Source organism: Pantherophis guttatus, chromosome 7 (genome assembly GCF_059756535.1).
Source record: "Pantherophis guttatus breed Tessera chromosome 7, ASM5975653v1, whole genome shotgun sequence".
Classification (NCBI taxonomy): domain Eukaryota; kingdom Metazoa; phylum Chordata; class Lepidosauria; order Squamata; family Colubridae; genus Pantherophis; species Pantherophis guttatus.
This window is the reverse complement of record NC_142069.1, coordinates 77,764,721-77,785,438: the sequence shown is the minus strand read 5'-3', so window position 1 is coordinate 77,785,438 and position 20,718 is coordinate 77,764,721. Positions and strand designations below refer to the sequence as shown.

The 20,718-nt window shown below is 37.3% G+C and overlaps 1 protein-coding gene across 4 annotated transcripts in view; it reads right to left on the bottom strand.

Annotated features, from left to right (window-relative positions):
* Nucleotides 1-20,718, bottom strand: part of CELSR1 (cadherin EGF LAG seven-pass G-type receptor 1) — a 178,840-nt gene that overhangs the window by 118,232 nt on the left and 39,890 nt on the right. For all 4 annotated transcript variants that reach the window (XM_034442075.3, XM_034442077.3, XM_034442079.3 and 1 more), the window contains exon 2: nucleotides 597-1,235. In XM_034442075.3, coding sequence (XP_034297966.2) covers nucleotides 597-1,235 — 639 coding nt within the window. The remainder of the gene's footprint in view (nucleotides 1-596; nucleotides 1,236-20,718) is intronic.

Here is a 20,718-nt window from a genome sequence, read left to right as displayed (position 1 = left end):
GTTTTACCTAAACATAAAGCTCTTCCTAGAAATTATCTCCAGGATTACAGCTTGTCTGTAGCATATTTTGCCTTGGGAACTGTGCTACACTGGATTCCCCACCATATATTTTATATACAATGAGATACCTCATTGAGGCCCAGGGCATAGACGGCCAGCTGAGACTGTTGAAGGTCCAGAACTTCTACTTCAGTCTCAGCAATGCCACCATTGCAGAGCAATGCCACCATTGCATGGCCAGCTGAGACTGTTGAAAGTCCAGAGCTTCTACTTCAGTCTCAGCAACGCCCCCATTGCACCCAAAAGGACAAAGATAGGGAAGAGAGATAAGCAGGTAGGAGAAGTTCAAGAGGAGGTCGTTCCTTACCTTACCGAGACGTGGGGCTGGGAGTGACCAAATGGAAGCAACATGGTTTCTATGAAAGTTGTATTTTCTGACTATGGCCTTTCCTATAATTGTATTTATAAATAAAGTTCAAATTTATCTAATGTTACACGACCATTAGACAATTATGATTAATTGAGAAAGCAAAAGAGTGCCCTTTCCTAAATTCATAAAGCATGCTCAATATTTAAGGCACCAAGGAATAACTTACCAGTGTAGTCTTCATAACATTCACAAGTATAGCCTCCCTCTCGACTTCGACAAAGGCCATTGTTTCCACATGGGTTAGAATAGCAGAGGTCAATCTCCGTTTCACAATAGTCACCAGTAAACCCAGGGGGGCAGCGACACCTCAGGCCGTTGATAGGGTGTATGGGTCGGAAAAGCACAGTATTTGAACTGATAAACGGTGCGGAGCTGTCAAACTTCAGTACAGATACACATTTCATGTAGTTTTCGCAAGGTTCCCGCAGGCAAATGTTATCATCAAAAGGCAATACTCGTTGAGTAGATATCAGCGTCAGCAGTGTCCGGTTGAGGTATATCTGCTCCTGAAGGTCTTCAGAGGGGAAGAATTTGTTTCGAATGCCACCGGGAAGTAGGGCAGAAAATGTCACATTCAGGATATTGGAGCTAACATCTGTGTCGTTTTGAATGTTGAAGACAAAAATGCCCTCCTTGGTTGTTGACAGTACAGTAGCCACGCCTTCCACAAAGAGAGCCAGCAGAGGGGAGAGAAACTTCTCTTGGGACATGTTTTCCAGCCGTACCGTGATACTGTTTGTAAGCATGTCATCAGTGATGATGGTAACCCTTAAGGTGCAATATGCTGTGACACTGTGGATACCGTCTATAGGGTAAAAGAGAGAAGAATTAAAAAGGATCCCAAAACCAACTTCATGCATTTTCTTCTAAACACCCTATAATACATGATTGTTAAATCAGGCAGTGTGCAGTCAGGTAATGTAAACAGAGTGCTAAGTTAAAAAGTCATTTAGGCTGCTCCGTACTGAAATGAGCACACAAATTTCAATCATATACTGCAATATAGAATAGAATAGAATAGAATAGAATAGAATAGAATAGAATAGAATAGAATAGAATAGAATAGTTGGAAGGGACCTTCGAGGTCTTCTAGTCTAACCCCTGCTTAGGCAGGAAACTCTATACCACTTAAGAGAAATGGTAATCCAACATCTTAAAAAACTTCCAGTGTTGGAGCATTCACAATTTCTGGAGGCAAGTTGTTCCACTGATTAATTGTTCTAACTGTCAGGAAATTTCTCCTTAGTTCTAGGTTGCTTCTCTCCTGGATTAGTTTCTACCCATTGCTTCTTGCCCTTTATTTATTTATTTTATTTTATTCTATTTTTTATGTCATTGGCAAATATTTCAAATGCAAAAGAAGAAAAAACTATAAACACCAATCTCATTCACACTCATAAAATTCATTAAAAGTGTCAGTTTGTTCAATAGTATGTAAAAATGAGAAATTAAATAAACTGCTACAGATAGTCCAGATTTATTGTAAAGCTTCAACAATAAGTCATTGAAATATAGAAAGACAGAGCATTCTTCAGACCACTGTACAACTGATAGAAAAGAAGATCCTGTAACCCTGAAGCATTTTTTTTGCTAACATAAATGCATGAAATGTTCTTTCCCATTAACCTGTTTATTTCCAAAACCTGTTTTTTGAACAAGAAAGTAGTCATTTATAAAAACCCAAAGAATTTTCCAAAGTGATCTATGAAATACACACACACAAAAACACTCTAACACAGGACCACATTATACCTAAACGGAGATGGGTGGTGGGAACAATGAGAAGATTAATAGTAGTGCAGCCTTAATAAATAGTTTGACAGTGTTGAGGGAATTATTTGTTTAGCAGAGTGATGGCGTTCGGGAAAAAACTGTTCTTGTGTCTAGTTCTTCTGGTGTGCAGTGCTGTATAGTGTCATTTTGAGGGTAGGAGTTGAAACACTTTATGCCCAGGATATGAGGGGTCTGTAAATATTTTCACAGCCTTCCATCTTTCCTATTTTTAATGTATGGGCACAATGATATGACTCTGGAAGGGATATTTATGAAAAATGTTACTGGTATTTGGAAGTTGGAACTGATGGGTGGGTAAAAACTATTTCAGGTGATCTCAGGTGGGTTACAAATTAACTGAATGGTGTAGATGCTACCTGGTTTGCCTATCCTGATACGTATCTTTTAGTCATTATTTCTAAACAATATAAATTAGAATGCACTAATCAATGTCCTCTCTTTTAGTGGCACAAATCTTCTTTTTCAAAGAGGCATATGAAAAACCAGGAAACTCTCCATTCTAGGGGGGTATAAAACTTTTTGAACTTGAAACAGACATTTTGAATGCTCTATTTCTAAATTTTGAAATTTTGTTCCAAGTTCAGTGCTATTTTTCCCTGTTCTATGAAAGATTTTTTTTCTTTAAAAAACCCCCCACAGAATTAATAAGTAGATCAGGCAACATTTCCATTCTGGTATCATCATCTAGAGCAGTGATGGCTTTTTGCCGTTGCATGCAAAAGCGGGGGGAGCATGGGGTACCCGTGTGCCCACACCCACAATTCAATGCCTCCCCACCCCACCGTGCAAGCGCAACCCCCGCGCTCTCCCCACTTTTGGCATGCGATGGCAAAAAGGTTACTAGTGGACCCGGTAGGCCCATTTTTCACCCTCCCCAGGCTCCAGAGGCTTTCTTGGAGCCTGGGGAGAGTGAAAACAGCCTCCCCGTCCCCCCCGGAGGCCCTCCGGAGGCCGGAAACAGCCCATTTCCTGACTTCTGGTGGGCCTGGAAGGCCTGAAAATCAGCTGGCCAGCAGGCATATGCTGAAGCTCAGCTAGGGCAACACTTGCATGCCCACAGATATGGCTACGCATGCCACCTGTGGCATGCATGCCATAGGTTCACCATCACGGATCTAGAGCTTTAAATAAGAGCAGCCACATACAGCATAGCATAAGAACGTTATAATGCAAGTTATGATGGTATCCCTTTCAACAACAATTAGCAGGAGGCTTAATTTCAAGAAACTAGAACTACAAGGAAGACTCCAGATGTTGCAGAGAAGTGTTAAGCAATAGCATAATTATTACTAATTAACGGGGATTCTAAACAGGAGCAAGAGGCACTGAAGGTACCGTACTTATTGCTTCAAAATCCCTCCAAAAATTGACACTAGCCAGGGTTGCACAAAGTGTGATTTCACCTTTTTCATCTCTTTGCAAGTGTCTTTCCAGGAGTTTCTTTCCTAATGATTCTTGAAGGCAGCATCCTGTGTCATATGAGAAACTAAGGAATCTTTACTATTTTTTTTATCATGCCAGCTAGAGCAATTCTTTTGGCAGGGGAGTTGAAAGAAAAATTGAAACTTTCCCCTCAAAATGACTATGGAGATTCTCAGTCATCCAGGCTAGGGGTCTCCAACCTTGGCAACTTTAAGCCTGGAGGATTTCAACTTCCAGAATTCCCCAGCCAACTTTTCTGGCTGGGGAATTCTGGGAGTTGAAGTCCACCAGCCTTAAAGTTGCCAAGGTTGGAGACCCCTGATCCAGGCCATAATTGTCCCAAAGGTGCTTTTTCAAGAGGCAACTGGACTTTCTTGTTTCTGAGCTGAAGAAGCTTCTTAGATAAGAAGCAAAACATCTTCAAAGAAAAACAAGGAAGTCCAGTTGCCTCTTGAAAAAGCACCTTCGGGTTTCCCCATAAAAATTGAGAAGTAATGAATGTCGTCATTTCTTGTCAAACATACAAATGGACACCAATATACAAATAGGGAAGTAAAAATTAGTAAATAAATCAGAGGTTCATGTTTAAAAACAAGGATTACTTAAATTCTCCATTGCTTTATCTCTGCATTACTAATCCAAGATGTTTCTTGAAATTTCATACTTATTTATTTTAAAATCCAATGTTTCAATGGATATAACTTTTTTAAAAAATTGTTTAGTGATTTTGATTTTGCGTCATCTCTGGATATTCTTAATTGCTTTAGATTCCATAGTGGAAAGTGAAATATAAGTTACTCTAATACATTAAATAAATAAGCAATCTTGTTTTTAATTATAACTATTGCTTTTCTGATTACATTTCCAGCATGCAAAAGCAGAAGAGAATAATACAAATTTGGGAAATTTGTAAAATAATTGATCTACTGCTATGGGGAAATACTGGTACATAACACCTTAGAAAAATTACATGCAAATTACGTACAAACCTGAGTCATAGAATGCATGTAATTGCTAAATGGTGGGATGAAACTCACCACTGGAATGTACTGCCAGAAGGACATAAACTGAAACAGACCTAACAACAGAGAAAGTGGAGGTGAATTATAAGTAAAAAAATCATTACACCTCTACAAAAATGCATAAAACCAAAGATGAAAGCCTCCTTGATTTTTTTTTTTTAATTTGATTTATATGCCGCCCTTCTCCGGAGACTCAGGGCGGCTTACAATGCGTTAAGCAATAGCCTTCATACGTTTGTATATTTTTACAAAGTCAGCTTATTGCCTCCACAAACTGGGTCCTCAATTGCATAGGGAACAAGAGGAAAAAAGAATGACATTGCCATAGGGATATACTACAGGACACACAACTAAGAAATAGATGAAACCAGCATGGCTGCATACAGAACTCTCTGATAAACTGAAAGACAAAAAGGATAAGTATAAAAAATGGAAAGAGGGACAGTATTAAGTAAGGCAGAAACCAGCACATATCCCGAATCTGCAAAAATGAAATCAGGAAAGCTAAGGCTCAGGATGTACAAATGTCAAAAATAATAAACAAAATTTTTTTTGTAAAAAAAACAAGAAAAAAGTCAACAAAACAACTGGTTTACTAATGGTAGAAGATGGAAAGGAAGTGACAGGTAGCAGGGAGAAAGCAGAGCTGTTTAATTCATTCTTTTTATCTGTTTTCACACAAAAAGAAATAATAGCACAACTTGGTACCAAAAACATAACCATAAAAGACAGACTAGGAAAACAAATTAATATAGGCAAGAAAATGATAAGAGAACACCTGTCCGCTCTAGACAAATTCAAATCACCAGGACCAGATGGATTACATCTCAGAGTCTGAAGGAGCTGACAGACGTGATCTCAGAAGCATTGTATCGTATTTCTCAAAGATCCTGGAACATGGACAACTATCAGAAGACTGAAAAAGAGCTGATGTGGTTCCCATCTTCAAAAAAAAAAAAAAAAAAAAGGTGGGGGGAGGAATGGATTGAGGAAACTACAGACCAATCAGCCTGACATCAATACCTGGGAAGATCCTAGAAAAGATAATCAAGCAACGCATCTGCAAACTCCTAGAAGCAAGCAAAGTAATAACTAGAAGCCAACACAGGCTTGTCAAAAACAGATCATGCCAAACAATTTTTTTTTCATTCTTTGACAAAATGACTAAATTAATGGACCAGCGAAATGCTGTGGACATAGTATACTTGGATTTCAGTAGAGCATTTGACAAGGTAGATGAGTGAATAGAAGGGAACTCGTCAATTTTGCAGATGATACCAAGCTGGCAGGAATAGCCAACACCCCAGAGAAGATAGGCTCAAAATCCAGAAAAATCACAACGGACTCCAATATTTGAGGGGCTGCCACAAAGAAGGGCGGGGGTGTTTCCATCTATTTTCCAAAGCACCAGAAGGCAGGACAAGAAACAATGGATGGAAACTATTTAAGGAAAGAACAACCTAGAACTAGAACCAAATTTCCTGATAGTGAAATTAACCAGCGGAACAACTTGTCTTCAGAAGTTGTATGTGCTCCATCACTAGAGGTTTTTAAGAAGAGATGGGCTAGTTATTTGTCCAGAATCATATAGGGTCTCCTGCTTGTTCTGGAGGTTGGACTAGAGCAGAGGTGTCAAACTCAAGGTGGGGCCGCCCTGGAAACAGTGAAGGACTGGCCCACGGTGCCTCTGCTAGTGAAAACACACAGCCCACCCGAGCTCCGTTTTCACTGGAAGAGGGTTACAGGAGGCTGCGGGCAGACCTCCCGCGCTCCATTTTCTCTGGCAGAGGGTTGCAGGAGGCCGTTGCACCTGAAAACAGACCTCAAGAGCCTGTTTTTTCTGGCAGAGTGTTTGGGCCACCACAGGCGTCCCCACACGAGTGATGTCAACTTGGCCACGCCCCCACAGGTCAAACACAACCCTGATGTGGCCCTCAATGAAATCGAGTTTGACACCCTTGGACTAGAGGAATTCCAAGGTCCCTTCCAACTGCATTATTCTGTTTTTCTGTTAAGTCTCCTTAAATGCAAGCAGAGTTAACATTTTATTTATATTTTGCAACTGTTTTAAAAATTGAAAGCTGAGTACCTTCAGAAAAGCATTTCAGACTAAGATAGGAACTTTGAATATTAAATATTTATTACTCATTAGAGATAGGTCTATTTTGAAAGGTCCTTATCAAGGAGCTTGTCAAGTAATCAATAGTGCCTTTCACATGTTTTAGCACTGAACATTCTGAAATGTGAATACAAACCAGTTGCATAGTTTGAATTCTTCAAAGTGCTCCATAGCTGCTGGATAGATTCCTTATTCTCATTACAATTAGCACTGCCTATCTAGATCAGGAATGTCAAATTCAATGCCCGGGGGGGGGGGGGTACAGCCCACGGGGTGCTTAGATCTGGCCCGTGGGGCTGCCCTGGAAACAGCAAAGGACCAGCCCGCAGTGCCTCTGCCAGCGAAAATAGAGCTCGGGAAGGCTGCATGCGGCCCTCTCGAGCTCCATTTTCTCTGGCAGAGGGTTGCAGGAGGCCATCGCAGCCGAAAACGGAGCTCAGGAGCCCGTTTTCACTGGCAGAGCGCTCAGGCCACCACAGGCATCCCTTACACAAGTGACGTCGATCTGGCCATGCCCACCCCAGCCACACCCACCCTGGCCCCCAAGGTCAAACGCAACCCTGATGTGGCCCTTATTGAAATCGAGTGAAACCCCTGATCTAGATGCTCAAAAAATAATCAGTATCAAATTTAGACAATAAAGCCCATTCTTCTTGAAGAGCTGATTAATGCAAGCAGATACCTTATTCACTCCTCCAAATATTTGGAGGAATATATTCTCCGTTTGCAGTACTGAAATAATAGTGCACAGCATATTTAGATTAATTAGAAGTTTGAAATACAGGACCTTCAACCAAAATAAAGTGTTTTCCCACATAAGGCCAAATCAAAAGCCGATTCTGTGATGTGGGTTTGATTTAATGGAGGGAGAAATACAGGGTAGCATTTTGGTAAGCAAACTTTCAAAGCAGAATTTCTTTAAAAGAGAGAGCAGAAAAATTACAAAGATTGCTGACTTTCAAGTGCTATGTTTAGTAACCTATTTTAATGTTACATTAAGTAAAGGAAATATTGAAGCTTCATTTAAGAAAGAGACAATTCTGATACATGTGAAATACAGAAACCCCTGACAGTTTGATCTTGCTAAATTTAACTATTTTTGAGTTTTCAGGGATAGAAAACATATACCTGAATGCAAAGTAAATAGAACAGAAATATAAAATATGCAGTACACATTGTAATGACTGCAGTGGTTAAGGCACCAAGCTAGAAACAGGGAGACATGAGTTTTAGTCCTGCCTGAGGCATAAAGTCAGCTGGGTGATTTTGAGCCAGTTCTCTCTCAACTTTAGGAAGAAGGCAGTGGCAAACCTTTTCTGGAAAACATGCCAAGAAAACTGCAGGGACAAGTCCAGGCAGTAGGCAAAAGTCAACACTGAGTAGAAGTTGCATCTGCATCCCCCCAGCTATTGGGACATATTCAACAGTAGTGTACAAATCCTATCTTAATATTTATCTATGAATGCAGACATATATATCCCTGTGAATATGTTTATCTCATTTCTATACTTGGTTCCATTTATGTAAATCACAAGGAAGCTATTTTGTCACCATTCGTAACAAGCACTGTCTATTAAATAATGTTTTAAAAAAGAAAATTATCTTCCTCTTTAGGGACTATAGCAGAGATCTACAAAGCCTTTATTACAATAGAGACAAGTTTTGAACTGTTTGGAGCTGTTAAAGATACCACTCTGTGGAATCATGAATAATGTTACTAAATTAAGAATATGACCTCATTTAAGGGGAAAAAAAAATATTTGGAACAAGAACTATATTTCCTAAACTCTGAAAAAAAAGGGCAGAAGTCAATTTCTTTGCCATAGACAGGAAATATAAGCTACATGAAAATCATCACTGCTTTTACGTCTCTGCTGCATTCTCACCCTTTTTTTTACTAAAATAAACACACCTTTTCACCAATGGAATACTATGTTCTTTGGAAAATGTAATCTATATAGAAGAGTAGATAGATATAGATGTAAAAGTCCACCTATCTACAAATTTGGAATTTGATTTAAAAGAACAATCTCTCCCCATTCTACTCCAGCTGTTATCTGAAAAAAAAATGATGTTGCTTGAATAGAGAATATGCATTTTAAATTCTGGTTTTGATATTTAAATAGCTTTCACTTTCTTCTAGGTATTAAACATATGCTTTATTCTTTATGCATTTAACAATTCTGATTAGCATTATGTGTGAGAACTAAATGAATTGCTCGACAAACCATGCTTAAGCAAATTGGCAAATTTGCTTAAGCAAAATCTAATTAATGCAGCTTACACCTCATGCTCCTTTGCTTCCTTCTATTTCCTCCCTTCTCTCCTCATTTTTGCAAACCTCAGTTTGCTACTAAAAGTGAAACTCGATTTAACTGATTGTGAAGAGGACTGTCCACTGCTATTGATATTGAGCCTGGATAGCTCAACAGACTAAAAGCCTGCTATTAACATTCAGCTGTCTGCAATTATTGCATGTTTGAATCTCCCCAGGCTCAAGGTTGACTCAGCCTTCCATCCTTTCTAAGGTAGGTAAATTGACGACCCAGTTGTGGGGGCAATAAGCTGACTTTGTATAAAATATACAAAAGTATGAAGGCTATTGCTTAACGCATTGTAAGCCGCCCTGAGTCTCCGGAGAAGGGCGGCATATAAATCTAATTTTAAAAAAAAAACCACGATTAAACTGAACAGTATGCCACTGCAAAGATTTTACATTATTTTCATTCACCAATGAATAGAATAGAATAGAATTTTTTATTGGCCAAGTGTGATTGGACACACAAGGAATTTGTCTTGGTGCATATGCTCTCAGTGCACATAAAAGAAAAGATACGTTCATCAAGAATCACTTAATGATAGTCATAGGGTAAAACTGCTATACTGAAGTATCTTAATCTTTCAAGTCTGAATATGCTTCCTTTCTTCCCTCTTTCATCTTCATGAACTGGGAAAGTGTGTGCGTGGTATTCATGTAATTTTGCAAGCCACTTTCTTGCCCTGAGCTCAAGTTTTATTTATTTCAAAGCTGGCTGGGGAATTCTGGGAGTTGAAGTCCGCCAGGCTTAAAGTTGCCCAGGTTGGAGACCCCTGATCTATTTGATCGTTTCCTTGATACTGAATCCTCCCCTCTGTCTTTCAAGGCCACCCTCTTTATTCACTACAAGGAGGCTGGATGAAGATGTGCATGACTGTAAAAATCAGAGGAAGAAACATCAATAACTTGTACTATGCTGATGGTACATGTTTGACAACTTAAAATGCAAAGGATCTGGAAGCTCTAGAAATGAAAGTACAGAAGTACAGTGAGCAAATTGGGACTAAGATGAAAGAAAACGAAGTGACCCCAGACACAGCAACCAATTTACAATTAACAGTGAACATATTTAAGTCCTGACAAACAGTAACAGTAACAGAGTTGGAAAGGACCTTCGAGGTCATCTAGTCCAATCCCCTGCTCACGCAGGAGACCTGTACTAGGGTAGCAAGGTGGAAGGGCTTGTTTATAATGCGAATATGTGTACCTTTGGAGGACCTGAAGACCAATCAAAGGGTAAATCATCCTGCAGAAAATCTATGTGTAGTCATTAAAAGTGGACACCAACTTGATGGCACTCAATCAATAATTAATCTAAGACCTTTTTATATCTGAGAACATAACTGGGGCATATTGCATAATGTTCATGCCCTATAAAATAATTTTTGACCCTTATTTTTCTGTGAATATATGCATATCTGCCTAAATATCCTGTTTATTGCTAGAAACATACATGCTAGAAAAACTAGTTCCCACAGAAAGCTGATTTAGAGGATTGTTAGATCCCATTTTACTTTACAGTTATCCTGTAGTTCTACACTACACAATAAAATTGTTAACGGTGTTAACAAAACACACTTCATAAAAAAAACCTCCTACTACAAATCTTAAAAATATACTTCTGATGAACCCCAGGAGTGGCCATTTGATACAAATGCATTAATTTTATTATTACAGTCTTAGACCAGAAACAAATAAAAGCACTCAGTATATACACACTTAAGACTTCTAGTTTAAAATAATGAATAACAGCTAAATCTATAATAAAATCCAGTGTCCATGGTCTGACTATATAATTATTGCAATCCATAAACTGTGTGGCTGATTGTGGGTTCAACACTAAAGGGGAATGACTAAGCAGTGCAAGGGTTAGACACAGTTCAGGGGTGAAATGTTCCCGGTTCGGACCAGATCACCTGATCCGGTAGCGATGGCAGTGGGTGGTTCGGAGAACCAGTAGCAAAAATCCCTGCGCCCTCCCCCTGCCACCATGCCCAGCTGAGTCGCAGGATCATCAGAGGCTTTTTTTTTTACTTTTAAAAGCATTTTTTCTACAACCTCTTCCGATGAAAAAATGCTTTTAAAAGTAAAAAAAAAAGCCTCTGATGATCGCGCAGCTCAGCTGGGATCGTCAGAGGCTTTTCAAAGCATTTTTTTCTGCAACCTCGTGGCTGAAGAGGTGGTAAAAAAAATGCTTTGAAAAGTCTCTGATGATCCCAGCTGAGTTGCCTGATCGGCAGAGAGGCATTTTTTAAAAAGCCTCTCTGACGATCCCAGCTGAGTTGCCTGATCGGCAGAGGCTTTTCAAACCATTAGAAAAAATGCTTTGAAAAGTTTTTTTTAAAAAAGTTGGCCACGCCCACCCAGTCACGTTACTCCCCCCCCAAGCTATGCCCACAGAACCAGTAGTAACAAATTTTACATTTCACCCCTGACACAGTTGTTATATACATCACTACGGTGAAGAAGACATGTATTTGAGACAAATGCGTTAGGCAGTCCATCAAACTACTGGAAGCACATCCTACTAGTATGAACGTTGAACGTTGTGATCTCCAAACAAGAATGTTCTCCCCTAAATAGGAGAGTAAACATTACCACATTAAAAGTAGTAAGTCTTGCTACAAGAACAAAGTTGATGAGTATTATCCTTATTAAGGCATCCCTTCATAAAAACCATCTTTCCTCTGGATAATCAGATTGCTATTCAGAAATAACCAATAACCTAGTGGTTTCCCTACAGTGTATTATTGGAGTAGATACAGCAAAAGGTTTATCTACACATCACTTTCCTTGCTCACTTTGTCCTAGTGCAAACTAACTCACGCAAACAATAACAACATTCATAGCATTCATGCCATGGATATTATTCTCGTAACAACAGGCCATATCACAATACTTTCTTGGTCAATGCAATGCTGCATTCTTCGCCACCTTAGCTACTCCTAAAGCATGTGGTGATAAGGGTAGGCCCATCCTATCAACAGGAACATATCTCGGCTGTTTTCATTCTCCTGACCTCCCAATTTCTTTCTTACGGTTATACAGAAGTGGCTTGTAAGGGGCAGCATTCCAGAGCCCTTCTGTTGCTGTTCTAACTGCAGCTGCCAGCATAACAACAGCTCCTTCCCATTAACTCTTTTAGCCACTGTCATTCTGGGTTTACAGCCTTTGCCTCCTGCTGACCTGTCAGAAAGCAGCCGCCTCACTCGGTCAAAAGAGTTTTCTCACTGGAGTGTTAAACAAGGTGCAGGCTTTAAAACCTCTTCTCATTGTCAGAGCCCTGTCCTCTGTTTCCATCGACTGACCTTTGATCTGCAATTACTTCAGAGATGCCGGAGGTCTTCTAGCTAGGACTACGTGGGGTGAGGAACATGGACGTACGGGATTATCATTCAAATAGGACTTTCCGCAGGAGCATTCTAAGCACAAGTCGTTTTCTTTCTGGTATGCATTTTTTACTATTAGTAATAGCATCTATTTACTACTAAGTTAGACTCTGAAATTGTAGATCAGCTATTATATGCAGTATATAATAGAGCAGGCCTGTGAAACTGGTGGCCCGGAGGCCGGATGTGTTATACACGGGCCACGCCAGTGGTGAAATGTAAAATTTGTTACTACCAGTTCTGTGGGCGTGGCTTGGTGGTGGTGGTGGTAATATGACTGAGTGGGCGTGGCCAACTTTTTTTTTTTTACTTTTAAAACCATTTTTTCTACAACCTCTTCAGCTGAAAAAAAAAATGCTTTTAAAGTCTCTGACAATCCCAGCTAACTTGCCTGATAGACAGAGACTTTCTTTTTTTTTTTTTTAAAGCCTCTGACGATCCCAGCTGACTTCTCTGATTGGCAGCTTTTTAAAAAAAAAAAAAAAAAGCCTCTGACAATCCCAGCTGACTTGCCTGATCGGCAGAGGCTTTTTTTCTTTTTAAAAACATTTTTTCTATAACCACTTCGGCCAAGTAGAAAAGTACAACCACTTCGGTTGTAGAAAAAATGCTTTTAAAAGCCTCTGATGATCCCAGCTGAGCCTTGCGATCATCAGAGGCTTTTTTTTTTACTTTTAAAAGCATTTTTTCGGCCAAAGAGGTTATAGAAAAAATGCTTTTAAAAATAAAAAAAAAAGCCTCTGATGATTGCGCGGCTCAGCTGGGCATGGGAGGGGCAGGGATTTTTGCTACCGGTTCTCCGAACCACCCGCCTCCATCGCTACCGGATCAGGCGATCCGGTCTGAACCGGGAGCATTTCACCCCTGGGCCACACCCACCCCGGATCTGCAAAGACAAAAAAGACACGGTATGTCACATGACGCAATCGAATTTGACACCCGTGTAATACAGGAATCACATCTATTAGAAGAAGTGAATGATGAGTAATATAAAAGCTCTAGCTATGGGACATTCATATACGTAATACAAACAACTGTGTATGAACCAGCTAAATTTCTTCAGTTTTCTAACGTATATAAGGTTCTTCGGTGTATTGTGACTATATATTTTTTGTATGTCTTTTATATCCTAACTTTCCTCTCAGGGAATTTGAGATACCACTGGTAGTCCTTGACTTACAACCAGTCACCAGATCCCCTCTCCCATCAAGTTCAACTCAAAATGCCTACTTGAAGGTCTGCTGAATTATTTTTTAAAAATATGGAGGAATAGTGGAGGTTAAGCATAGTCCCAAGTGTATTAATTCCATAAGATGAAGGGTAACACAGGAGAAGGCCTTTCTTCATGGGACATACATATCTATTTAAATAGGGGGGCATAAGTCTCTATTTCAAGTTTAGTATCTCTTCAGCATTCCAAGCATAAACCTAAATAGGAGAATATACAATGCACAGTGTAAATAATGAGATATTGGAATTACATTTAATAAATGGTTAGAGAAAATGACTGCATTTCAAGGAAAATTTGTTCTGCTTTCTTATAAAAAAAAAATAAGATGGAAGTGTCCAAAGGGAAAGAAAAAACTATAATATATGGAACAGTTTCCAAGAACTCTGGAACTCAATTCATATATGGGTATATTTCAAGTGGAAATGCCGATTTCCATTTCAATGCCCATTTTTCAAGAAGAAGCAATTGGACAAACACTATACAAATGCAGCTTTATCACCTTAACATATCTAAACAAGATGCTCAGATCTAGAAGAGTATAGAGTAAAGAGCATATTAAAAGGTACTCCCTGGATCCAAATATATTGTTAAAAAGCTGACATTCAAACTTCATCAGTTATATTTCCTCAAAACAAAAATAGTTTATAGTTACAATTTAACTTATTGGAAGCCTTTGAAAATTGAAATATACAAATGTTAATAGATTTATAAATAGTGCCAAATCCAAGATTAAATTTTAATCTGTGCAAGACATTTTTTCATCCTTGTAGACTATTATCAAAGAAAATAACAACGTTGTAATAATAATTCTACCTAGTCAATGTAAATGGTAGAACATGAGCACTATTGGCTGGAAAAACAAGACAAAGTAGAGAAAGATAAGATAAATAGTGTAGTCACTTATACAAATACAAGTGATTGACAGCACTAATTATTCCCTACTTGAGAGCTACACCAGTTTGAAGAGTGCTCAGTGCATTATGAATACACCACAGAAAAGTAGCAAATACCAAATAAACAGATTTTCTCTACAGCAATTGTACAATGAATGAACGTACACGTTCCAACTTAATTCAAGAAGGAAAAGAAAACACAAAGTAATGGTAATAATAGCAATTTCAGAAAATTCATTCTATATTTCTTATTACCATACATTCTCTTATTTATTCCTTATCCTTTTTGTTTGCTCTTGTCAGAGCAAACTTGTATTTTGTAATATTAACTTTGGAAATTTTACTTTGATGGGTTATACCATTAATGTTTTATTACAAATTATCAATGGTAAGTGCTGAGCTTTGATTGATTGCAGTGGATTAAAATCAAATCAATCAACCAATTTGTTAATCAATTAATATTTCAGATGGTAGAAAAATAGAGCAGCTACCAATTTCATCTATGAAAATCCAAAATAAGTATTTGGACTTTACTGGGCATGTATATTTGCACTTGTATGGCTGAAATCAGCCTGAGCTAATGGAACAATAACTAATTTATACTTCCTTACTCCAATGTCTTTTCCTGTCTGCATGATAATAGAGGTAGTCCAGTTATTAAAATTAAAGCATCTTCAATTTAATTCTGCTTCTACATATTAATCCAAGGGTGTCAAACTCACGTTGTCACGGTGGTGTCACCGTGATGTATCAGGACTTTTTTTCCTTTCGCTAAACTGGTGTGGGCGTGGCCAGTGCGTGACGCATCCGACCCATGGGCCAGGAGTTTGACAGCCCTGTATTAATCCCTTTTTTTAAATAAGCATTTGGCTGGGAACATTTTGTGCATTTGTTGCTGTGTTCTTACATACACTATTGTTTGGGCTACCATTCCAAGAATTGTAAGTAATTCACCAATCGTGTTAGCAAGTTTACACAATGGTTGTAAAAACTATTTATTTAAATTACAATGAATTTCTACCTCTGAATTTAATGAAAACGAAACATCAATGAAATCATTTTCCCATAATGACTATTTTGCTTTTAAAAACAGAGAGGAGAATCCATCAGAGGTACACAATAAAAATGAATAAAACCAATACACAGTGACAGTATTCTGTTTATTTTCTCACTGAAACACTAAATTCTTCTAATTTCAAAGGTGCCAGCCAACAAGAAATTATCTGAAATTTTTATATAATTCTTCATATGATAATATTCATGTGTATATATAAATGCGCACAAGCCCACACAAATATAAACGCTATTAGTACCTATATTATAGAGACGATTGAATACTTATCAATCAAGCGCTCTGACTGCAAAAGCTTTTCTTTAGATATATGCATTGTACAAACTGGAGACTTGAACTGTGCACTGCTTTCTTTTGGTGTGATAGACCAAAGAATAAGACAAAAGGCATGATTTATTATCTAGTAATGGAATGGTCCACAAATTCTTGCCAACAGAGACCGCTGGTTTCCATGCAGGGAAACTCTTGAGTTCCATATATGTTTAAGAAAAGAATTTGAAATGAGATTAAGACATAAGATCTTTTGTAAAGTGAAGAATAGCAAATGTCATATGGACAGACTCAAGTCAAAAAATCCAGATGTTTTCCTGGACCATATATAAATATTCAGAGTGGGTGAACAGGATCAACTTTTATTTCAAGTTTTTAATACTTTTATTCTTTATTCTTTTATTTGCAAACTTTTTACTAGATAAATAGTTCTCCCTCATGCCCCTGACATACTGTCTGGAGCATAAATCATAAATTGTTTCTCCTGTATCTCAGATCAACCCTTTGCTATAGAAAGAAGGTTTATTACAAACTGAATAGATCTCTTACGTTTTAAAAAGACTTATACATATTATTTTATATGACTCTATTATGTTACAGAGTTACTAAAAATAGATTGCTATTTTTAGTTACATTAAATGACAACTACTATGTAAATTATTTCTTGAATCTTGTGATTGTCAGTGTTTAGTTAAGCCAACATGATATGTTCACAGTATGAGACTGGAATCTATGCAAGCTAGTAATAAACCAAAAACATTTATCTTTCTTTTTGAATGCCCAGACATAGGAAGACATATAAATGACCTCACAAAAAGGGGGCCAGACTTTGAACTATGGACAATCCTGAATAGGATTCACATCTCACACGTTGTCTGCCAAGAGTTTCTGTATAAATTGGGCATAGTATCCTCCCCTCAGTGTGAGTGCAGAGTCCCACATTAAACTGTAAATTACATCGTGATCGGCTGTAAATTGAGGGCATATACTGATCCAATATCTTTTTTTTTCATATAAATGATGCTACGCTTCAATAGTTTGATAGTCTGGACATTGGTATTTGAACATAGATCTTTTAAACATTTATATTTTATTGTGTGTTACTAATTTAGGTGAAATGTTAATATATATTGCTAGTCCATGTATGATATGCCATACACTAAATAAATAAATTTATCTTTTAAAAGGCACCTTGTAACAATACTGTTTTGAAGCATTGTGATATATTTAAATGGCTGGTGACCTATAGTAACCCCTATGGCAGTGTCATACTTTTTTCCTTTTATTTTAACCCGTATGCATTCAAGGAGGCTTTCATCTTTGCTTTTATGCATTTCTGTAGAGGTGTAGTGATTTTTTTTTACATATAATGCAACTACACCTCCTCTTTTGTTAGGTCTGTTTCTTTTGAACAGTTCATATCCTTCCAACAGTATATTCCAATTGAGAGTTTTCATTCTGTCTTCAGACTTTTAAGCAACAGCAAGGGAACAAAAGAAAATACAATATATGCTATGCCTGATCTTTTGCTTAGCTGAGTTTTCTTTTATCTAGTCTTAGGTCAGATGTATGCAGAAATTAGGGGACATGGTGGTTCAGTGGCTAAGACGCTGAGCTTGTTGATTGAAAGGTCGGCAGTTCAGTAGTTCGAATCCCTAGTGCCGCGTAATGGGATGAACTCCCATTACTTGCCCCAGCTTCTGCCAACCTAGCAGTTTGAAAGCACGAAAAAAATGTAAGTAGAAAAATAGGGACCATCTTTGTTGGGAAGGTAACAGTGTTCTGTGCACCTTTGGCATTTAGTCATGCCGGCCACATGACCACGGTGACGTCTTCGGACAGCGCTGGCTCTTCAGCTTTGAAACGGAGATGAGCACCATGCCCTAGAGTCAGGAACGACTAGCAATTATATGCAAGGGGAACCTTTACCTTTACTTATGCAGAAATATTGAAAATTCTAAAGAGTTCAGAAACTTTTAAGCATCACTGTACTCTTGACAAGTTTAAGATGCCTTATGTTCATACTAATAATGGATAGGCTTTAGGCCTTCCTTCCCCAAATTCCACATGAGCTGGACTTTAGCTCCCATCATTTCCATCTACATAATCAATAACTATGAGATTTGGAAGTATACTGCTACTCGTGTAAAGGCACTGGTGTCAGGAAAGTTGCCCAAAGTTGACATTCAGTGACCTAGATATGTGGCTGCACATTTCTTTAGAATCTCTCCTCTATTATTAGAAAATTTTAGTTGTACCATCATGGGTATTTCATTAGAAAGCTTACTTCAGAGCTTTCCTAGATAGAACTAAAACTGTGTCTATTTTGAGAGCTGAAAGTACTATCATTTCTATATAGAACAACAACAACAACAAAATACATTAACTTACCATACAGGTAAGTTCCGCCAGGCCGGGCTATCAACTTAATAATTTTAAATTGGGGTATTTTAAATTTTTGGGGTTTTAAATCGGCCAAATCTATTTAATTATTTTAATTTTTAATTATTGTTGTGTCTTGTGTTTTTAAATTGGCTGTACACCGCCCTGAGTCCTTCGGGAGAAGGGCGGTATAGAAATAAAATTATTATTATTATTATTATTATTAAGAATATTTGGTCAGTCTCTCAAGCCACTTCAAAAAAAACATTTATTAACAAGAATTTTTCCGCTTTCTAGATTTGTATTCAGTGTTAGCAACAGATTAGACTACTTTGGTCAAAATGAACAGTCTTACATTTTAAAGGTGAAATGAACTTCAGAGAATATTTCCTTGTTTCTATAGATCAGAGTGAAAGACTGCAGAACAAAGGCATGAAATTAAAACGACATTGTAATATTATAGCTTGATTTCATTCATGCATGTGAACTTGGGAGAAGGAAAATAAAATACCAGTATCAGGTAGAGCTACCTTTGAAAATTCAGTTGCTGACTTATAATAGAAAGACGAAAGTAAATATAATGGTTATTTTTACACCTGACTGACCATTTACTGCTAGCACAAACTTTTAAACAGATCCAAAGAATCTTTTCTTCTATGTGTAAAAAGGGGAAGACTAGCTTAATAAAATAAAAAGGTAACATTCAATACTCTTCTGAAAATGTTACCATCCATGTATTTCCACACAGTATAAAAGAGTCATTTTTAATCCTAAACTTTGAAAAGAAACATACCTAGCTTTTCACCTAATCACTGGAAAACAATTTTTATTCACCAAAGATCATTGATAAACAATTCTGTAAAAATTGCTAACACAATTAAACTGGTTTGAAAGCATATTTTTCAAACTCACGGTCATTTAAAATTGTGTAAAATCCATCTTTTTTTAAATGGAAAGAGGATTGTATGCATATAGCCATACTGCCAAATAAGTTATATTTATCATATATCCAGTTCAAGAAATGATTTGATAAATATTCACAACAAAGCTATCTAGCAGTTCGGTTTAGTCCCCCAAAGGTATTTTGAATCAAGCAGAACATAATTCCAGATCACAATGCAACAACATCTTTTTATAGGATCACATGATTTCCCTCCACAGATATTACATCCTCACAGGGAAAGATACAACTAGTTTAAGATGCTGTAGACAAGTGCTTTTATCTGCACTCCCATAATGATTTCAAGCCAATCTTATAAAGCTTTTGTGTATCCTATATAATCCTGTACACATTTTTGGTTATAGAACTGTAGTCTCATTTTAAGATAATAAGAAATATGTAGTTAATATTGTTTAAGATTCTAAGCTCTTGATTTGTTAATACGGGATATTCCAATTCTTTATTCCAGAGTTCTTGCAAAAGGCTATCATTGCCACTGTTACATACACACACAAAAATCAAAAATACTTTCCAATATTGATATAGTTCAGTAGTTTTAGATCTAACATGCATGTGGGGCCAAATTGTGGAATCAAGAAATTATTTAAATGAATATACTTCCATTTCAAAATTGTAAGCAGTGCAAAATTATAGCTCTAAGCAGAATTTTGCACTGCAAAAAATAATAACTACAAGAAAGTGCATGTTTACATATATCAGATTATGTAGATTTTTATTAATAAAAGATTATGCCAAATTAAATATGACAATCGGTAGGGTACCAAAATTAACAAAGCTATCTCTTAACAGTATTTTTTTGTAATGATCATTTATTACTGCTTATATTGTTTTAAAATGTTTGTTTTGAAAATTACATATCATTTACTACCAAAATTACATTTCCTGTTTATTCAACTGTGTTGGAGAACAAAAGAAAATGAACTTAGTAAGTTTGGCAGTTAGGATTTGTGGGCATTAATTTACAAAATAATTAACAATACAGCAGTTTTCATAATTACAGTTCAGATAATTAAGACTAAACTACTGTATTGTACATAAAGGCTGAATATTGTACACGGTTCTAAGAAATGCTTTTATGTCATAGGTTACTTGATTTACTCATACACATCCTATTCATAAAAAGCAATAAGCCATAAATTATGATTTACAAATCACAATGGCTAGTTTCATGAACGCCAAATTAAAATTAAGCAACCAATATTATAAACCACTTTAGCACGATCTATGAACCCAAGTGATTTGATGCTAATCACCATAGCTGCAATCCGAATAAGGCTAGTGCAAATATTGTGATTCAATAAAATTCAGCAGCTTAATGTCTCATTCCCTAGTTCCTGTCATGGGATTTGGGACAGTGATAACCTCAGTCAATTCAGTATTTTATTAGCAAAACGGTGATTTACAAAAATGTTTTCG